Source organism: Pantherophis guttatus, chromosome 11 (genome assembly GCF_059756535.1).
Source record: "Pantherophis guttatus breed Tessera chromosome 11, ASM5975653v1, whole genome shotgun sequence".
Taxonomy (NCBI): Eukaryota; Metazoa; Chordata; class Lepidosauria; order Squamata; family Colubridae; genus Pantherophis; species Pantherophis guttatus.
In genome coordinates this window covers 6,609,374-6,629,644 of record NC_142073.1, presented here as the reverse complement: position 1 = coordinate 6,629,644, position 20,271 = coordinate 6,609,374, and the positions used below count along the sequence as shown (strand labels likewise).

General features: G+C 42.0%; 1 protein-coding gene and 1 long non-coding RNA gene across 2 annotated transcripts; one reads left to right on the top strand and one right to left on the bottom strand.

The window, feature by feature from the left end:
* Positions 1-2,705: 2,705 nt before the first annotated feature.
* Positions 2,706-12,107, top strand: C11H16orf78 (chromosome 11 C16orf78 homolog). The gene is made up of 5 exons (XM_034426465.3): positions 2,706-2,961; positions 4,822-4,965; positions 8,546-8,702; positions 10,469-10,862; positions 11,755-12,107. The coding sequence occupies exons 1-5, from the start codon at positions 2,863-2,865 to the stop codon at positions 11,900-11,902; spliced, it is 942 nt and encodes a 313-aa protein (XP_034282356.2). The 5' UTR covers positions 2,706-2,862; the 3' UTR covers positions 11,903-12,107.
* LOC148112267 (uncharacterized) lies at positions 11,835-18,426 on the bottom strand. The gene is made up of 3 exons (XR_015729556.1): positions 18,173-18,426; positions 17,251-17,318; positions 11,835-11,970 (listed from the first exon to the last, which is right to left on the bottom strand). It is a non-coding gene; the product is annotated as an uncharacterized LOC148112267 (long non-coding RNA).
* Positions 18,427-20,271: the final 1,845 nt, after the last annotated feature.

Sequence of the window (20,271 nt, the reverse complement as noted above, 5' to 3'; positions counted from 1 at the left end):
GAAATCTCATGGCTTTTTAACTTTTGTGGACAAAAGTCCTTTTATGGTTAAATAGGATAGGAAGGCCCGGTCCCCAGGAACAAAACGATTAGCAAGTCATTTAGCTCCTAATGTTTGTCTCCTGCTCCCAGAGGTATGTACCTATCTAATCATCTAATCCTTTAAGAACAAGATGGTGGCGATGAGGGAACTAAGTCTTGTGCCCAACCCTTAATGTTCAACCATTAGTTAGCTTCCCTGTCCAATATTTCTAACAGGGGTCCAATACCGCTGATAGCTGCATTTCCCAGTGGAAACCAATCTCTTCCTGTGACCTTCTTTCATCAAGCTATTAAGATGTCTAAAAACCCCTTGGAGGCTTAGATGAACAGATCCAAACTTTTTTTTTTTTTTTTAATTCTCGGTTCCATCTTCCCTTTTGAGGAATGTTTATGGGTGAATGATTTTTTCTCCCATTTCCTAAGATTTATGGATTTAATTTAACATCCCTCTGAAAATGGTAACATCCTTCCCCATTCGAGATCCATAGCTCCGGAGTCAAAGTTATGTTCCTCCGTGATGGTCTTTGTGTCACCAAAAGGCATTGTGTCGGATGCTCACAATCTGATGCCGCTGAAGGGTCACATCATTTAGGATTTCAAAGACTTCTTCTGGATGCTCAGAATTGACAGGGGTGGGGGGGAACCAGGGCTGGTGGTACCCTCCCAAAATAAAGCTGGGCCAAAAAACCTCTGTTTTTCCATCTTTAAGGAAAAGAATTTCCAGTTCGATAGAAAAAGACATTTAGGAGGGAAATACGAAAAATGAAATTCTTTGCAAGCAGATGGGGGAATTGTTATACTCAATTGGAAGGTCCTGCAATGATATAAGTTGTTTTGGCCTTTCCTGGTGTCCATAATAGTTAATTGTCATCCTGACTTCTTCTCTCTCTGGTAACCCAGAACCACCCTGGCTTCTCGTCTTCCTCATTGGAAAATGCAGCCTGCCCAATGAGATCCCAAGGGAATACATCACGAGCAAACTTCTCCCTAGACGTTTTTCATTTCAAAAATTTCAAACAGTCACAGAGGCCACCTGAAGCACATGGAGAAATATTTATGAGAATCGACATCCTTTGTCATCTTGCAATAATGTGAGCCAAGACAGGAGGAAAAGGAATTCCAAATTAATTCCAAAACCATCTTCAAATGAGATTGTAAAGCACAAACATCCCTGTGGAAGAGGGGTTTCCTACCTCCAGTTTCTGTGAAATCTTGGAATTGCCCAATATACCAAGATTATTCCCTACTCATGGACGAAAGTATCACCCAGGCTTCATTAAGGTGATACGAAGCTTCTTCTGGACAAGTCCCTGCAGTTTTCTTGGCAAAGATTTTCAGAAGTGCTTTGTCATTGCCTCCTTCCTAGGGCTGAGAGAGAGGGACTGGCCCAAGGTCACCCAGCTGACTTCCTGCCTAAGATGGGACTAGAACTAGTCTCTCAGCTTCTATCTTGATGCCCCAACCTCTGTCTCAAACTGGCTCACACCATTTGCTTAACACCTTCCAGATCTACATAACTAAATGAAGCCAGTGTGGTATAATGTGTCAGACTTCGATGCTATCTCAAAATAAATGAATTTCCAAACTGCCAATCTTTAAGGAAATCTTTTCTTTAATAGAGCACAGCCACCGGATCATGACTCAATGTGGACAAGACTGACCTTTTGCCCCCCAATCCCTCCCTTTCCGATTCCCAAATCTCTGCTTCTCATTGGCTATCTTCCAAGTCATTCTTCAGACTTCTTGTCTCGTCATTTCCCAGGAATGTCTACCCCCTTCATTTCCACGACAACCGGACATCAAAGGGATTTAGCAGGCAGAAGTTCAGAGCTTATCTCTCTCTCTCTCTCTCTCTCTCTGCTCTCTATGCCAGCGTCGAAACGCTGACATAATGATTAAAAAGTTTGGACTAGAATTGAGGAGACTGAAAGTCAACCCAACCCATTGAAATCCTCGGGTTTCTATTCACCAGGAGTTCTTTCTCAATCAGAAGGCGGCCATTGGAAGAAAATGGAGATCCCCCCCATATAAACCACCTTTTGCTCCTGGAGAAAAGCTAGGGTGATCATGATGATGATGATTGCTATTGCACTTAAAAACTAAGCACAGAATGGAAATGAAGGGATATATCCTTTGAATTTAAACGTCCAACATGATCATGTGCTATCAAGTCATGATTGATACTTTGAGACCCCATAGACAGATTTTTCTCCATGGTCAACTTTTCCAAAATGTGAACAAAGTAGACACATTAAAATCCAGCCAGCTCTAACTCCAAGGGAAGAGGGGAGTGCCAAACAGGATTTTACAATAAAAAGAACGAACTTCATAAAAGCCAACTAAACATGCATGGCTAATTGATTTTTTTTTAAAAAAAAATCAACAATATCAGTCTTGAAAAGCAGGGAAGCCAGCTCAAAAGCTACAGATCCTCCATCGAAGGAAGACCTCCATTGATTGTTATGGTTATTGTTACTATTACTGTCATTTTTTCCAACGGAAAAACCTACAAGGGATGAAACACGATTTCTAGCGAAGATTGGTTATTTATCTTCTTGGCCGAATCCTCTAGTAATAATGCCACAGTCATGTTTTCAGGTTGGTTGCCAAGACAACCCTCCCAGGAGATGGGCAAGAACACGGATTATTGCATCACAGTTCTTTAGAGAAGACTTTGTCAAGGTCAGCTAATGGTTTCAGCAGGAATGGGTACCATTAGCTAAACGATGCAGATTGCAGACTGCAAGTTACTTCTCGGCTGTCCACTTGCCTTTGGCATGACTCCACAACTGCAGCTTCCCCTCCTGCACAAACCAGAACCATGACTGAAAGGACCTGGACGCCAATAGGGCCCGTGAATTGGCTCGATAACAAAAGAGCGAAAGCTTTACGAGTATCCAACGATAGGGAGATATTTCAGGTATATGGCGTGAAGTCCATTGTATCTGCATTCGCCTTTCTCCACCAGCTGGTTGGAGGCGAAAGTCTGGTTTTCTTGAAGGAGGAGGAGGAGAAGGCTCAAGTCTGGGGCCTGGAATAGAAATTGACACCCTAACCCTGGAAAGAAAGAAAAAATGCAAGTACAATAGCAGTGAGAAGAAAGAGGCAGGTGTGAAGAATGAACACTGGAGGAGGTTATTGTTCCACATAAGGGGATGATCAGGGTTTGCTCTTTACTGACATGAGTGATGTTACTAAGTGATTTCAGGAATCATCTTCTTTTAACGACCCTATAATCCCTTGCAGGGTGGAGTCTGAGCAACTGAATGGAGCTGAGTGTTTACTGGCCAGATGCCCTTCCTGTCACCAATGCAGAGGGTTTTTTTTTTCCAGCAGATATATTCTCAGTGTGCCCAGAGAGAGAAATATCTGCCTCTACCTAGGATCGAACTCACATCCTCCTGTTCTTGCAATCCTCTTTGAGAGACCCTTTGTTTCCTGTGTCACTAGATCGGGAAGCAGGTGAATTTTGAAAAGAAGTTCTCTTGCCAAAAATATATCCTTAAATTGTATCAAAGGATGCTTTCTAATACTTCCATGGATGGAGAAAGTAAGAGGAGGAGCTCTCCTTGAAAAGCCATTTTTAAAAAAATCCCACCATCTTAATGGAAATAGCACTTAAACTTATATACCGTTTCATAGTGCTTTTACAGCCCTCTCTAAGCGGTTTACAGTGTCAGCCTCTTGCCCCCAACAATCTGGGTCCTCATTTTACCCACCTTGGAAGGATGGAAGGCTGAGTCAACCTTGAGCCTATCAACTTCAATCTGCTACGCCTTTGCATTGCAGCTGGGCTTCCATTAAGCTTCATACCCACATGCTAGAAATATAAAAGCATTAGTTTCAAAAGTGAGTGAGGCTATCTATCAGTGGTGGGTTTCACTTACCTTTGCTACCGGTTCGTTTGCATGCGCGCCACTTCTGTGCATGCGCAGAGCGTATTTGATGATGTCTAGGAGGGTGGGCGGAGCCTCCCACCCCCGCTACTACCGGTTCGCCCAAACTGGGGCGAACCTGTAGCAACCCACCACTGCTCTTCCTCCCTCCCTCTCCCTCTCCCTCTCCCTCTCTCTCTCTCTGTCTCTTTCTCTCTCTCTCTCTAGCTCTCTCTCTGTCTCTTTCTCTCTCTCTCTTTAGCTCTCTCTCTCTCTTTCTCTCTCTCTCTCTATCTAGCTATCTCTAGCTATCTATCTCTAGCTATCTAGCTATCTCTAGCTATCTCTATCTATCTATCTATCTATCTATCTATCTATCTATCTATCTATCTCTAACTAGCTAGCTAGCTAGTAAAAGTATATAAAACAAAGAAAAGGTAGAAAAAGGAAATTGAAAAATTGATACAATTAAGGCTTCCGCTCTTCTATCTATTGAGTAATTATCTTATTCTTTTCCCCATTTTCTTCATTTCCTTGTAATCCCTGAAACCTCATCAATTCTATCTTTTCTTCTTTCAACAAAGGGTCCATATAAAACTTTGAATGTTTCAAATCAAAAACCTTTTTTTTCCCTCCAATCAGGTTTAGCACTTCTACAAGTTTGGTGAAATTTATAATCCATGTTTCTCATTGTAGGTATTTCATTGTTTTTCCAAACATTTTGCACACTTTCTGACTTTTTTTTTTTTTTTGGCAGGCTAAAATGGGGAGGGGAGGCAATTTCCTGATATAAAGAATCCGTTATTCAAATCTTGGTTGCCCTTGATGAATATTTCTGAGAGTTTATTTATGTTGTGAAATGAGGGGAAACCCAGATTAACCAACTTTCCATCCCGATCCTTCAGCTGAAGAAGATTAGACGATCGCTGGATTCCATGAAGATGATGAATGAAAGCCTCTTGCTGCAAGAGGAAAGGAAAGTGAAAAGGTGGCTTAGGAATCAAGCATCTCTCTCCCCTACCTGTTCCTATAAAGCAGTGTATTATAAGGTACTTTGGAAATGACACCAACAAGAGAAAAGAAACTTGCCCAGATGTGTTTGGTCCCATGGCCCCTTGAAAGGGTGAGAGACACAATGTCAGATGTCTATGGAGATTCTCAGTCATCCAGGTCATAGTTGTTCCAAAGTTGTTGTTGTTTCCAAAGGCAACTGGACTTTTTTTCCTTGAAGATGCTTCACTTCTCATCCAAGAACTGAAAAAGCTTCTTGGATGAGAAGCGAAATGTCTTCAGGGAAAAAACAAAATCAAGGTGCCTTTGAAAAAAGCAAAGACAATGTCAGATGGTTGCTTGCTGAATGGGAGCAATGCAGAATTTTCACTGGGGTAACACAACTTTCCCTTCTTCATATTCAATGTGCATATAGTTGGAAATAAATCCTCATGTGTCAGGTATGACCAACCAAAACCATTCGGTGAATAGATCCAAGTACTTTATTGCTGATCGCCTATATTACGAGAATCTCACCAGGCTGTCTACCTTCCCTTGGGAAATGGCAGATATGGACCAGTGGTGGGTTTCAAAATTTTTTACCACCAGTTCTGTGAGTGTGGCTTAGTGGGCGTGACATGGGTTGGTGGGCATGGGTTGGTGGGGGTGGCAGGGGAAGGTTACTGCAAAATCCCCATTTCCTCCTGATCAGCTGGGACTTGGAAGGGAGAGAATAGATGAGGGCAGGGTCAGTCAGAGGTGGCATTTACTGGTTCTCCGAACTACTCAAAATTTCCGCTACCGGTTCTCCAGAACTGGTCAGAACCTGCTGAAACCCACCTCTAATATAGACCTAGAATTTGACCATAGATGTTTCCTTCCCCTGAACAGACTCCAAGCTGGAATGTGCCTTTACGCCCCCAGAGGGCAGGTAGCTTCCAAAAAGCTCTCCTTCCAGAAAGCTATCAAGCCTAAATTCACAGTCTCCTTATTTCTTCTCCCTTTTTAAAAGTTGGGATGTGTGCAACCCATATGTCTGCCTCTCCTAGCCTAGGTTGTAAAAATGCTATATATTTAATTTTTTTAATTTATTTAGTTTGTCAAATATGAGATAACAAGTATAAGTATAAACATGGACATGAACACAGGAAATGAGTACAAGTAAATGGGGACGGTAGGACAGGGATGGTAGGCACACTGGTGCGCTTATGCACACCCCTTTTACGGACCTCTTAGGAATGGGGTGAGGTCCACAGTAGACAGTTGAAGGTTGAAGCTGTGAGGGTTAGAGGATGTAACAATGGAGTCCGGTAGAGCATTCCAGGCGTTGACCACTCTGTTGCTGAAGTCATATTTTCTGCAATCGAGTTTGGAGCGGTTTACCTTGAGTTTGTATCGATTGTTTGCTCGTGTATTATTGCGGTTGGCACTGAAGTAGTCGTTGACAGGTAGGATGTTGTAGCAGACAATTTTGTGTACTATATATAAAAAAACCTTGTAATCTCCCAGATAAATGGAACCTTAAAATTAAAGGGGTGATGTGCTCACCTTTGATATGCCTCTGTGCTTTTCAACTGTCAGCGTCCTCCTGTTTCGGTTTGCATTAAAATGGTGTTAACATGGTGTTAAAAATTGCACCCATTGAAATCGGCCCTGTCCAATTGCTTCTTTGACTACTGCCCAAACATTCTTTTCCTTTTGGAAAATAATTATTGCCCACCCACCCATCCCCAAAATTCTACAAATCTATCATCTTCCTTTCAAATTAAAAGAGAGAGAGAGAGATCGCCGCTGCTTCTTAAGTCCCTTAGATCATATTTTGCTTAAGTAGCAGATTATCATCTCTTGGGGAACATTTGTCTGTGTTTGCCATCTGTCTCTCATTTTCCCTCATGAACGGGCTTCTTCTTTTTTTTAAGGGAGAAAGAAGTGCTTCTTCCTTAAGGAAGAAGCATGTTTAATCACCAGCTGCCCATGAAAATGGACACCATCATGTCTCAGTTGGAGTGCAGGTGGAGATAGGTTTAAGTGGCCACGAGGACACCGCTTCAAGTACATTGTAATAAGAATTATGGATCTCTTAAACTTTCTGCCAACATCTGCAACTTGCCTGGTTCGGTCATAACCACAAGTACTACCTGGGTCTGCTTTCTGAAAGAGCCAACGCAAAACCCCTAGAACAGTGGCCTCCAAACTTGGCAATTTTAAGACTTGTGGACTTCAACTCCCAGAATTCCTAGACTTGGAGGAGGAATTCTGGGAGTTGAAGTCCACAAGACTTAAAGTTGCCAAGTTTGGAGACCCCTGCTCTAGAAGAACCTTCTCCAGCCAGGTGCTTTGTAGATATGTTGAACTACAACTTCCCATCGTGGTCATTCTCAAGAAATCACGGCCTTTGTTTTTATCAACAACTTAGGAGAACAGGAATCTTATCTGTTGGGCTTACTTAGTGAATTTCTGCTCAGGATAAGACAAACAATCCATTTTTTTAAAAAAAAGACCGGGTCAGATAACAAATTATATTATGGATTTATTGTTAAAGTGATCTATATTAAGCATGGTTCTTCACCCAGAAGAACATTGGAAGATTTTTTACTCTTTCTCTATCCCCAACTTTTAATTCATAATGTTGTATTGGTTACGTGTCTGTTGATGGCTGATTTGTCAGACTGCCAGGCTTCTAGGAATTCCCTGGCATTTTTAGACTTGGCCTGGTCTAGGATGGTTGCATTGACAATTTTTTTTTCATTTATTTATTTTTGTTTAACATGTACAGGATAACAGGTATAAGTATAAACATAAATATTAACATAGTAAATGGATACAAATAAAATGGGGACATTAGGACAGGGACGATAGGCACGCTGGTGCGCTTATGCACGCCCCTTACAGAACTCTTAGGAAAGAGGTGAGGTCAACAGTAGACATTCAAAGGTTAAAGTTTTGGGGGTTTGGGGAAGTAACCACAGAGTCAGGTAGTACATTCCAGACATTGACTACTCTGTTACTGAAGTCATATTTTCTGCAATCGAGTCTGGAGCGGTTTACTTGAGTTTGTATCTATTTTCTGCTCGTGTATTGTTGTGATTGAAGCTGAAGTAGTCATTGACAGGTAGTACGTTGTAGCGGATAATTTTGTGTACTATGTTTAGGTCAGACTGTAAGCGGTGTAGTTCTAGGTTGTCCAAGCCCAAAATTTCAAGCCTGGTGGCGTAAGGTATTTTATTGCGGGCAGAGGAGCGGAGGACTCTTCTCATCTTGAAATACCTTTGGACTCGCTCAATTGTATTAATGTCCGATATACAGTGCGGATTCCAGGCAGACGAGCTGTATTCGAGAATTGGTCTAGCAAAGGTTTTGTATGCCCTAGTTTGCAGTATAATATTACATTGACAATTGTCAAGATGAACCTGGGTTCTGAGTATAGTTTTATTAAGTATGTTCTTGCTATTTTTATTGTAAATTGCCCAAGGTGTTTCAGAAGAGGACGGGATCTATCAATGTATCAAGTAATAAAAATAATAAGGTGTGCATACAAAGCAAACCCTCAGCATCTTTTTGGGGTGAGCTACAAGTCTATCAGAGAGATATCAACCTAGGACATCAATAACAGTGTTGTATTCCTTCCCTCTTTTCAAGACTCCCAATTATCCCGGGTCCAGCCAAGATCAAACTATAACAGACACCCACCCCATCTCTGGGAAAGAATCAGTGGACATCCCTTGGAGCCAGTTTGGGGACCATCTGTCCAACTTTGTGAGCTTCCTACGACTACCAACCAAAAGACCTATCTATGGTAGGAAATGGCCAGGTTTCTCCTAACTAGAAGGCTCACAGCCAGAAATTCAAGGATGTGACTCAGATAAATTACTGTATGGCAGATCCTAGTAAAGTTCTCCATGATGAAGAAAAGCAGCTCTTGAAAACTTCTACTGTATAAACCCCTATATCCGTGATGACGAACCTATGGCATGTGTGCCACAGGTGGCACGCGGAGCCATATCAGTGGGCACGTGAGCTCAGCTCACACCGGCCAGCTGATTTTCGGGCCTTCTGGGTCCACCAGAAGTAGGAAAACAGGCTGTTTCCTGCCTCCAGAGGGCCTCGGAGGGGTGAGGGGGTGGGTGTCTCTCCCCAGACTCCAGAGGCTTTCTAGGTCTATTCATGAATGGTGGGACCGGAAGACAGGAAACAAGCCATTTCCGGCCTCTGGAGGGCTCCGGGGGTTGGAGAAGGCCGTTTTTGCCCTCCCCAGGCTCCTAGAAAGCCTCTGGAGTCTGGGGAGAGTAAAAAACGGGCCTACTGGGCCTACTGCGCTATCGTGTGCCAAAAGCGTGGGGACCGTGGGGTGGTGCGTGCGCATGCATGGGCGTGGGGCACATAGAATTATGGGTGTGGGCACACACACGCAAGACCCCCCCTGCGCTCCCCCGGCTTTTGGCACGCGATGGCAAAAAAGTTAGCCATCACTGCCCTATATTGTAAAGCAATTCCCAGTTGATGTAGACTTGATACTGTTGGAAGAAATGTCCATCTGGGTTCATTTCCAAGTGGGGACAAAGACACAGGAAACATGGAAGCTGCTTGAAAAGATGGTTTTAATGTTGGACAGGACCACATGGTTTTGAGGTCCTGGACAAAAAAAGCACATGGGAGAGAGAGAGAGAGAGAGAGAGAGAGAGAGAGAGAGAGAGAGAGAGAGAGAGAGAGAGAGAGAGAGAGAGAGAGAGAGAGAGAGAGAGAGAGAGAGAGAGAGAGAGAGAGAGAGAGAGAGAGAGAGAGAGAGAGAGAGAGAGAGAGAGAGATTTATCTCCTCTGTTGGGCTTTGAATTCAAGCTTATATTCTGATTGGTTGTCGAATTCCCATGGGGCCATGCAGGGGTAACTTTGTAGGTTGTCTTTTGAGTCCCAAGCTTGGTTGAATCTTGCTGGGTAATGCAATCTCCCCAGGTGCCATGTGGTGAGTTCTGTTGTTAGATGGGTAGAGGGCTAATCCTACCTTTGTTGGATCTTGGGTGAGGGCATTTGCTTATGAATTGACCTATCTATCTCTTTATCTCTTAAGTGCTGACATCTGCTGTGGGCTATTGAGGATTGTAGAGAATATTAAGAGTGAGTTTCTTCCTGCCTTAAAAAAAAACATGTTTCTCCATTTCTCATCCAGGGCAATATAATATTCTGCCTTTTTAATATTTCCTAGAATATTTCATTCTTCTACGAGAGGGGTGGGTGCAAACGTCCTACAATACCTTGCAAATGTTGCTCGATACAACTCCTTGACTATCAGTCATGGTCATAGAAGTTGGAGTATGACCCTTCTACTCTAAGGAAGGTGAATTCCTGGTGGGTAGCTCTTTTCCCAAGCATAACCAGTGGTGGGTTTCTACTGGTTCACCCCAGTTTGGGCAAACCGGTAGTGGCGGTGGTGGACGGCTCCGCCCACCCGCCCGGACATCATCACGGATGCTCTGCACATGTGCAATTCCAAACTGGTAGCGAAGGTAAGTGGAACCTACCACTGAGCATAACATTCTTGATGTTTCTTTCCTCCCCACCTCCCAGACCGGAAAAATGCCAACAATCTTACACCCTTCAGTGGAATGGATTTGCCTACTCAGACTCTTTCAGCCCGAAATGCGAACGCTCCACGAAACAGCATCCACAGCTCAGCCTCGCCCAACAAGGAGGTTCGGAAGACCAGCACCCGGAAGCCATCCGATTTAGAAAACACCATCTCCCTCCAAGAGGCGATGGCCTTGTTCCCTTCCTTGCAACGCCTGCTTACCAAGAAGGAGAAGCTCTCTATTTCATCTCTCTACTATCAGAGTCCCACCACCGGGTTCAATACCTTGCAGAAGAAGCTCAAAAGCATGTTGGACAAAGATAGAGAAGACGAGAACTTCAAAATCCCACAGCCGTTGCCCGAGATTAAACCTGAAGAAATTTTGAGCTGCAGGTTAGCAACTTCATCGTCGTTTCATTCCCCCATTCTTATTCTTCTGGTCTACCTTTGTCCCCATCTCAAGAAAACATTGGCACTTCATAGTCCCTGAGCATTCAACTATATCTCCATGGGGCTTATTTGTAGGACTCTCAAACTATTCTGAAAGCTTTTTTCCCCGTTTTATTTTGTGTTTCAGCAAATTTGGGGTTACATTCCTTCTGTAGCCCACCAAATGTAGAAAACTGTTAGCATGCACATTCTGGACCTCTATATTCTGCGGTACCTCTAGATTCTGTGGTATGATGAAGAGCCGAGGTGGCGCAATGGTTAGAGTGCAGTCCTGCAGGCTATTTCAACTGACTGCTAGCTGCAGTTCGGCAGTTCAAATCTCACCAGGCTCAAGGTTGACTCAGCCTTCCATCCTTCCGAGGTGGGTAAAATGAGGACCCAGATTGTTGGGGGCAAGAGGCTGAATCTGTAAAACACTTAGAGTGATTTCCTTCCTTCCTTCCTTCCTTCCTTCTTTCCCAGTGGTCACAATGCAAAATTGTAGGCTAACTCTGCCCACTGCCAGCAGTTCGATCCTGAATGGCTCAAGGTTGACTCAGCCTTCCATCCTTCTGAGATGGGTAAAATGAGGACCCAGATTGTTGGGGGCAAGAGGCTGACTCTGTAAACTGCTTAGAGAGGGCTGTAAAGCACTGTCAAGCGGTATATAAGTCTAAGCGCTATTGCTATTGCTATCTTCAGTTCAGGATCTTCAGTTCTGGGTCTCTCCATATTAGGTCTCTGTAGCTGACACTTGGTTATGATTGAACATAACCCATAAAGTGCAAGAAATTAAATAACTGTTGGTGACCATGTGCATTGCACACATCTTATTCTTTTTATTTTCTTTGCACAGGTATCTTCGTTTGTCTCAGAGCAATATTCATACACTACTGGAGCTGTGTAAGGAATCTGGGATTTACATAGATTTGCACCCCCATATGAAAGAATCGGAAATTGATGCGAGCTCCATACTCTCACCGAACACCCACCGGCCTCTGTAGACTGTATTTCTGCTCCAGACTTGGTTGCTTTTAGATTGTGTGTTGTGTAGAAAATGAGACTTTTCGGCCTGGAAACAAACAAATCAATTTCTCAATTGAAATGAAAAACCAAAAAACTACAGACTTTTTGGGAAAGGATGAATGATGCGATGGTTTAAAAAACAAAGCCAACACTTATTGTCAGTAAAATTGTAAGCAAGTGAAATTGTTTCTTGATATTGGTTAATGTCCCCTGGAAGCTGGGAGAGGAGAGAAGAGAAAGGAAAGAGAAGAGAGGAGAAGAGAAGAGAATACAAGAGAGGGGAGGAGGGGAGGGGAAGGGAAAGGAGGAGGGGGGAGGGGAGGGGAGGGGAGGGGAGGGGAGGGGAGGAGAGGAGAGGAGAGGAGAGGAGAGGAGAGGAGAGGAGAGGAGAGGAGAGGAGAGGAGGAAAGGATACCAAGAGGTCTGAAATCTCTGAAATACATCATGGTTTTTTTTTTTTATTTGATTTATATGCCGCCCTTCTCCGGAGACTCAGGGCGGCTTACAATACGCTAAGCATGTTAAACCATGACATCACTGTTTTTGTGAATTCTCAGGTTTCCTTCAAAAAAATTAGGCATCAGGGCATTTCTTTTCATTAAGGCTGCTGCCAATTATTATTTTATTTATTATTTATTTTATTTGTCAAGCATGTATGAGAAAATAAGTATAAGTATAAACATAATATATAAACATATAAATATAAACAGGTGTAAGTATAAACATAAGAAATGAGTAAAAATAAATGGGGACAATAGGGTAAGGACAGTAGGCACACTGGTGCGCTTATGAACGCCCCTTACAGACCTCTTAGGAATGGGGTGAGGTCCATGGTAGACAGTTTAAGGTTAAAGTTTTGGGGGTTTGAGGATGTAATAATGGAGTCGGGTAGAGCTTCCAGGCATTGACCACTCTGTTGCTGAAGTCGTATTTTCTGCAATTGGAGCAGTTTACCTTGAGTTTGTATCTCTTGTTTGCCCGTGTATTATTGCAGTTGAAGCTGAAGTAGTCATTGATAGGTAGGACATTGTAGCAGATAATTTTACGAGCTATGCTTAGGTCAGGCTGAAGACGGCGTAGTTTTAGGTTGTCCAAGCCCAAAATTTCAAGCCTGGTTGCATAAGGGATTCTATTGTGAGTAGAGGAGTGGAGGACTCTTCTCGTGAAATACCTCTGGACACGCTCAATCATATTAATGTCTGATATACAGTGTGGATTCCAGGCAGATGAGCTGTATTCGAGAATTGGTCTGGCAAAGGTTTTGTATGCCCTAGTTAGCAGTACAATGTTACCAGAGAAGAAGCTTCACAGGATTAGGTTAACAATTCTTAGTGCCTTTTTGGCAATATTGTTACAGCGAGCTCTATTATATAATTATTATATATAATTATTATATAATGATATCATATCATACATAACACTTATTATATAATTGGTCAATCATATCCTAGAAAACTGAGGATCTACAATCTGTGGGGCCTCAATTGGTTTGGGACTGCAACTCTCACTTTTTTTTTTTTGCCAAGTCTTTTTAGCTGGGAATTTTAGGATTTACAACGACAACACACCTGCAGAGTATGTGCTTCTTGGATGAGAAGCAAAACATCTTTCAAAAAAAAACAAAAAAACCAGAAAGTCCAGTTGCCTCTTGAAAAAGCATCTTTGGGACATCCCAGATAATTCTTCCTACTTCTCTGGAATGTAAAGGCAAGAGAAGAGAAGAACCTGCTTTCAAACTTGCAAGATTGATATCAGCCTTTTGAGGACTCCTCAAAGTCTCTTGCTATCTTCTTGTGTTGGATGGTTGTTTATTAACCAGAAAGGTCCACTTTTTCTTATTAGTTTCTTATTCATATATAAGATGATTAAGCCTGTTTCTTTTGCTGCAATAGAAGTGTCTCTTCTTGCTGTTAGTTGTGAAGTCATGTCTGACCCATCGCGACCCCATGGACAACGTTCCTCCAGGCCTTTCTGTCCTTTACCATCCTCTGGAGTCCATTTAAGCTCACGCCGACTGCTTTAGTGACTCCATCCAGCGACCTCGTTCTCTGTCGTCCTCTTCTTCTTTTGCCCTCAACCGTTCCCAGCATTAGGCTCTTCTCCAGTGAGTCCTTCCTTCTCATTAGGTGGCCAAAGTAAAGACACTGGAAATATAAGCCTAGGAAGCGGATGCCCCCAAAAGAAATGTCAAAGAAATTTCAATCCTGAACAATAACGATTGTGAAATTGACATAATATAATGTCCCAGCGTCATAAATATTGGTTATTCTTGCATATCGCCACCAGATGGGGCTCAATAATAACCAAAATACACTATTTTGTGTGTGTGTGTGTGTGTGTGTGTGTGTGTGTGTGTGTGTGTGTGTGTGTGTATAAACACAGCTTTCCCAAATTCATTACCTTTGGAGTTGCTCATATACTATATTAACATCCTTTGAAGAGAAAAAACAAAGAAAAACTACTTTTCCCTTTTCACAGTTCACATTTTGAAAGCCTCTAATGTGGCAACTTAAGGACTTGCAAAAATCTTGAGAAATTTATATTTAAGTCTCAAATTGATAGCAGCTTGCTCGGAGTCTGTAAAAAATCCTTCAAGGAAGGATGCACCTGTTTTAATACAGGTGCAAACCTAGTAATACATGTTTAAATATATTTTGTGGGGCAGCATTTTTTATTTTTTATTTTGATTTATATGCCTCCCTTCTCCGGAGACTCAGGACGGCTTACAATGCGTTAAGCAATAGCCTTCATACTTTTGTATATTTATACAAAGCCAGCTTATTGCCCCCATAAACTGGGTCCTCAATTTACCTACCTTAGAAAGGATGGAAGGCTGAGACAACCTTGAGCCTGGGGAGATTCGAACTTGCAGTAATTGCAGGCAGCTGAATGTTAATAACAGGCTATTAGTCTGCTGCGTCACCAGGCTCTTCCTGTATTTTGTACATACTTTCTTATAAAATGTCTACAGCAGTGGTGAGTTGCTACCAGTTCGCCCCAGTTTGGGCGAACTGGTAGTAGCGGCAGCGGGAGGCTCCACCCACCAACCTGGATGTCGTCAAATACACTCTGTGCATGCGAACCGGTAGCAAAGGCAAGTGAAAGCCACTACTGGTCTACAGAGATTCTCTGTCATCTACGTCATGGTTGTCCCAAAGGTGCTTTTTCAAGAGGCAACTTGGATTTCTTTGTTTTTTCTTTGAAGACGTTTCACTTCTCATCCAAGGAGCTTCTTCAGCTCTGACTGGATGGTGGGAGAATGGAAGGATTTACACTCCTTGCAGACAGCTGGTCATTTGCATTCTCTTAGAGGGTTGTTGAGGCCACTTGGAGGTTTTGTCTGTGTCCTCAGGGTCACCTGAGTAGTGCAAATGAGTAAGGAGCCATCTTGGAATGGCTGAAAGGACTGTGATGTGGAGCTGTGTTTTCTCAGGATGTTTTTCCCTTCCCTTCACTGTTCAACCCAGATGCAGGCTGTTGGAGATGAGAGTGTTGTCTGCATCTAAAACTGAAGCACAAATAGTTCCTGCAACAGTCTGCAATTTTTCTTATAAAAACCCCCTTTAGAGAGTCCGATTATCGCTCTAATATTAGTTCTGCTGCTAGGTGAGAGTTCTCGTAATTCACCTGCCAAGGTTATCCCAAACCTCTCGCCTCTCATTGAAGATGGTAGGAATTAAACCTCAGACCTTGATTTATGCAAATCTAAGTATTGAACTACTTAAAGCTGTTATCTGGTACGAAAGCCAGGAAGAAGTTTGCAAGAGTATCGGGGACCTGCCTCCTGCTCCTTTGATGCTACGATCGCATCTAGCTGCATGCAATTTTGGCTCTCCAGTAGATGCACAAATCCTGATGATGCAAAGTTTATGCTTCTACAAAGGGTTGGAACTCATGTTCACTGAAGCTCAGTTGTTCTTTCCTTTTCGTTTGATTTGGAATTAGCGGAAGAGGACACTGTCATTTTACAAGTTTAGAAGTGTGGGGACGTTTCCTTAGCCCAGGGGCATCTAACTTTGGTGACTTTAATTCCCCAGCCAGCCATTCTGGGAATTGAAATCCACAAGTCTTAAAGTTGCCAAGGTTGGACACCCTTCTACAAGCTTAACCTTTTTGTGGCCTGTCAGCATCCAAATCAGATAAGGAGAAGGTGTGGGAGTCAGAGCCAGCATCAAGGCAGCCTAAGAGCTCCGAGGGGGAAGAGGGAAAGGAGCTGGGAGAGAGAGAGAGAGAGAGAGAGAGAGAGAGAGAGAGAGAGAGAGAGAGAGAGAGAGAGAGAGAGAGAGAGAGAGAGAGAGGCGGATCCTGGGCCACCCGTCAGACCTCAGATGGAGAGTCAACAGCCCACAGGTCTGGAGGTAGCTGATGAGGAAGAAGAACAGCTGAGTCCAGTGCCTGATGCATGGATGCACAGAAGGCAGAGGAGAGGAGAGCAGTGGAAATCCGTGGGCCGATCCTTGGGAAGGAAGAGCCACTGCTGCTAGAGAAGCCCCACCCTAGTTCTGGGGATAAAAGGCAGTGGGTGAAGATGAATAGATGTGGCAGACAACTATTCATCTCCCTGCCAGACAGACTTGTTAGCCTGCAGTAACTTTTTGCCGGAGCTGCCGGCGCTCCTAATAAAGGAATCATTGAATTAACTTCAGAGGGTTTGTCGTGTTTGGGGAGCTGGGTCAGAACAAACCCATTTGCTTATCTGGTGGAAACTGCAGACTTCACCCAAACTTCCATAGTGCCTTGTGCCATCCGGATCAAGAATCAATAGTGCACTGCTTTGGATGGCAGAAAATAAAAATAATAATAAAAAGAAAACATGTTTGTGGCAAAAGGATCTTAATTTCTCTATATTAATTCTCTCTGATTTAGAGGCACGAAAGAGGCATCTAAAATAACACAGATTTTTTTACTTTGGAAATGAGCAATTTTGGGGGATCTCTGATCCTTGCTTCTAGGATCTTGCTCTATTGTTGCAGCTTCTTGTTGACAACAAGAAGGAGGCCTTAACAATCTTCTTAAACTTTACACATACTCAAAAATATTGGGAATGGTCAGAAATGGCCCATTGTTGTTGTTATTTCAATTAGTTCGAAACCCACTAGATTAAATTTCCAAATTCCTCACGGATGCTGCTTTCAGTTAAATGGGATGTTAATGCTAGTTGATTGTAGGTGGACAGCTTTAATTAAGTAAATATTTAAACAAATTTATTTGTTGTTGTTGTTATGTTACAGATGAAAATACCTAACCTGATATCTGTAAATATGTGTGCTTGTTTATATGTCATTGTGTGATGTCATTGTGTCACTTACCATTGGTTAGTACTTACCATTAGCCCCGCCTTCTCTGTATATAAGTTCTTGCTCCTCCCAGATTAGTACCTGTCTAATTGTGTTCCTGAGGAAGAAAAGAAATAAATATTACTATTACAAGAAAGCCTACAGTCTCTTATATATGGGCCTAACCAGGATAACCAAACTAGCAACAAATTGGTAGCAAGAGGATGGTTTGGTAGGCCCAACCGAACATAAAGATGCAAGACTCACATAACGACAAAAGAAGACCTGCCACCAGATACATAACGAAAAGAATGGCAGCTCAACTAACTCCTGACAAATATACACCACTTGAAAATATTAAGAAACAAACGCAATTACAAGAAAATGAACTGCTAACACCAAACAAAGAAGATGAGGTAAAAAGAAAAATACTAGAATTAATAGAAACAACTACAGCTGAATCAAATCTGCTTGTGAAAATCCGCAGCATAATAAACGACCACGGAACAGCAGCAGATAACGAAAATAACAAACAAGAAAACTGCAAGGTAAGAAATTCAACCCCTGACTTCAAAAATGACACCAAAGATGGCGACAGCTTCCCGCCTTTTTCATGGCAGCCATCTTACCCACCTAATACCTCTAAAATGCCTGACCAATTACTAAAAGAATTCCAAACCTCAAACTACGAAATAAAAAACAAAACCTACCAAGAAGATGATTACCCGAGTCCAAAAACAAATAAAAAACAATTATTTAAACAAAACAAAGCTCAACCTACTGAAGTAGAAATAGACAATGCTATACAGGTGCTAACTGCAGCACTCGGGACTAAACTAACAATACCAAACAAACAACCAGAAAATGAAATAGAAAATTCTAAACTACCATCTACCAAAGGCCAAAAAAAAATAGACTGTCTAAAGAAAGGCCTAGCCACCCGAAGAAAGACAAGCTGGCAATCATACTTACCTACTGAAGAGCAGCTCCCTGAACAACCCGGCTCCATTGGCAATGGCGGCCCGCCTCAAGCTCCACTTACTGACGACCTCAGAGAAGACTCCCCGATGAGCAGAGCAGCACCCCAGGCATTCTTCAGTCACCAGAGGCCCTCCGGAAACAAAGCAGAGCAACAGAAGGCCGTCTGGGACTTCACCCCAGGAGCTGCAGACACAGGAACCTCCCTCATCGACTGCTGGAGAAAAATGAGGACTGAGCATGCCCAGAACGAGCCTGCAAAGAAAGAAGAAGGAAACATAAATACAAGTCAGCGCAACATAGAGATAAGTAAATACAGACATACATCTACCATACCCAGGCCTTATTGTGAGTATGCTAAGGTCTTAAATCATGGACAGCTACTAAACATGAATAACACCTCACTACACTCAGGGACAATACCTCCAGACTTTATAAAATTGAAATTAGATGGAAGCAACTTAATGGAATGGGATCAGTGTTTACAGATTGTATATATGAAAGAAAATGTTTTATTTTTTATTGATAACCCACCAAATAAGCCTTGGACCTATGAAATAGACTGCCTCCACCACAAAGCATACTATATGTTAATTGTTTCTATTTCCCCAAGTATACTCCCCAGTATAGAGCATAATTTAACTGTATTTGAAGTATATCAAAAATTATTCAGACTGTTCTATAGCAAAAATGTAGCCACTACCACAAAAATCTCTAGGGAATTCTATTCTGCCAAACTAAAACATGATACATCCATGAGTGAGCATATCTTGAATTTAAACGCTGTAAGAGCAGACCTTATTCAAAGGGGAGAAACCATTTCTGACAACACCATGAAAAGCATTATAATTAACTCACTAGATCACAGCTGGGATAACTACATTACACTAATAGATAACCTAAGTATAGAGCAAATTACTTTAGAAAACCTTACCAATAAGCTTATTACTGAAGATAGACTTAGAAGAGAGCGATATACACAACAAAGAGAAGATAGAAACCAAAGAAGGACTGATTTCAGGGCCAGAGACAGATACCCACATGAATGTCTCACATGTGGATCTGAAAGACATCAGAGTAGAGACTGTCCCAAGAATATAGGATACAGTGACTCATATAAACACAAGGATAGAAGAATACACTTTTTAGACAGAACCTCCCCAGATTACAGGTATAAGAGAAGAGAATCACCACACTCTAGAGAAAGACAAACATACAGAAATAACCCTAGAGAAAATAAGAAAGGATCACTATATGGAATAAGAAATAATAACACTTTGATATCTGATTCACTCAACACCTGGCTCATAGATTCAGGAGCCACATGCCATACAACTCATAATAGAGAAATATTAAGTAACTTCACTGAAAAGAAATATTATATTAAAGTAGCAAACCAAAATAGAGTCCTAGTGAGAGGAATAGGAGACACGCATATAAAAGGTATAGGAAAAATAGAGGGGGTACTATTTGTGCCCGAAATTCCAAATAACATATTGGCAACCCTAAAGTTAAGCTTAGACAATGCAATAGAAACCACTTTCAGAGGTGGAAAGGTATTCATGACTAAGAACAACAGAAACATAGGTAAACTATTTACAAATGATGGACTAACATACCTACTGCCACAAGATAACGAACTAGTCTATGCAAACTATCAATTAAGAAACAAAAAACCAAATTCAGATAGCCATGATGAAAATAATGATAAGAATGCATCAAACACTGATACTAATATGTCTGAAAATTTAAACAATGGAAAACCTATTCACGATAATTGTAGTCACTTACTCCACAGAAAGCTAGGACACGCGAGCTTTCCAGTCATACGAAAAATGTTAGAGTGTTCCGAAGATTTAAAAATAAAGAACTGTAAAAATTACTTAGAATGCTCTGTATGCAATTCTTCCAAAATTAAAAACAAGCCAAAACCCAAAAAAGCCACCCGCACCACACAATCAACCTTTCAACTAATTCATATGGATGTAGTAGGCCCATTAAAACCTTCAATTAAATACAAAAAAAGATACTTCCTGACCATAGTCGATGACTATAGTAGATTTGGTTTTGTATACACCCTTAACCACAAAAGT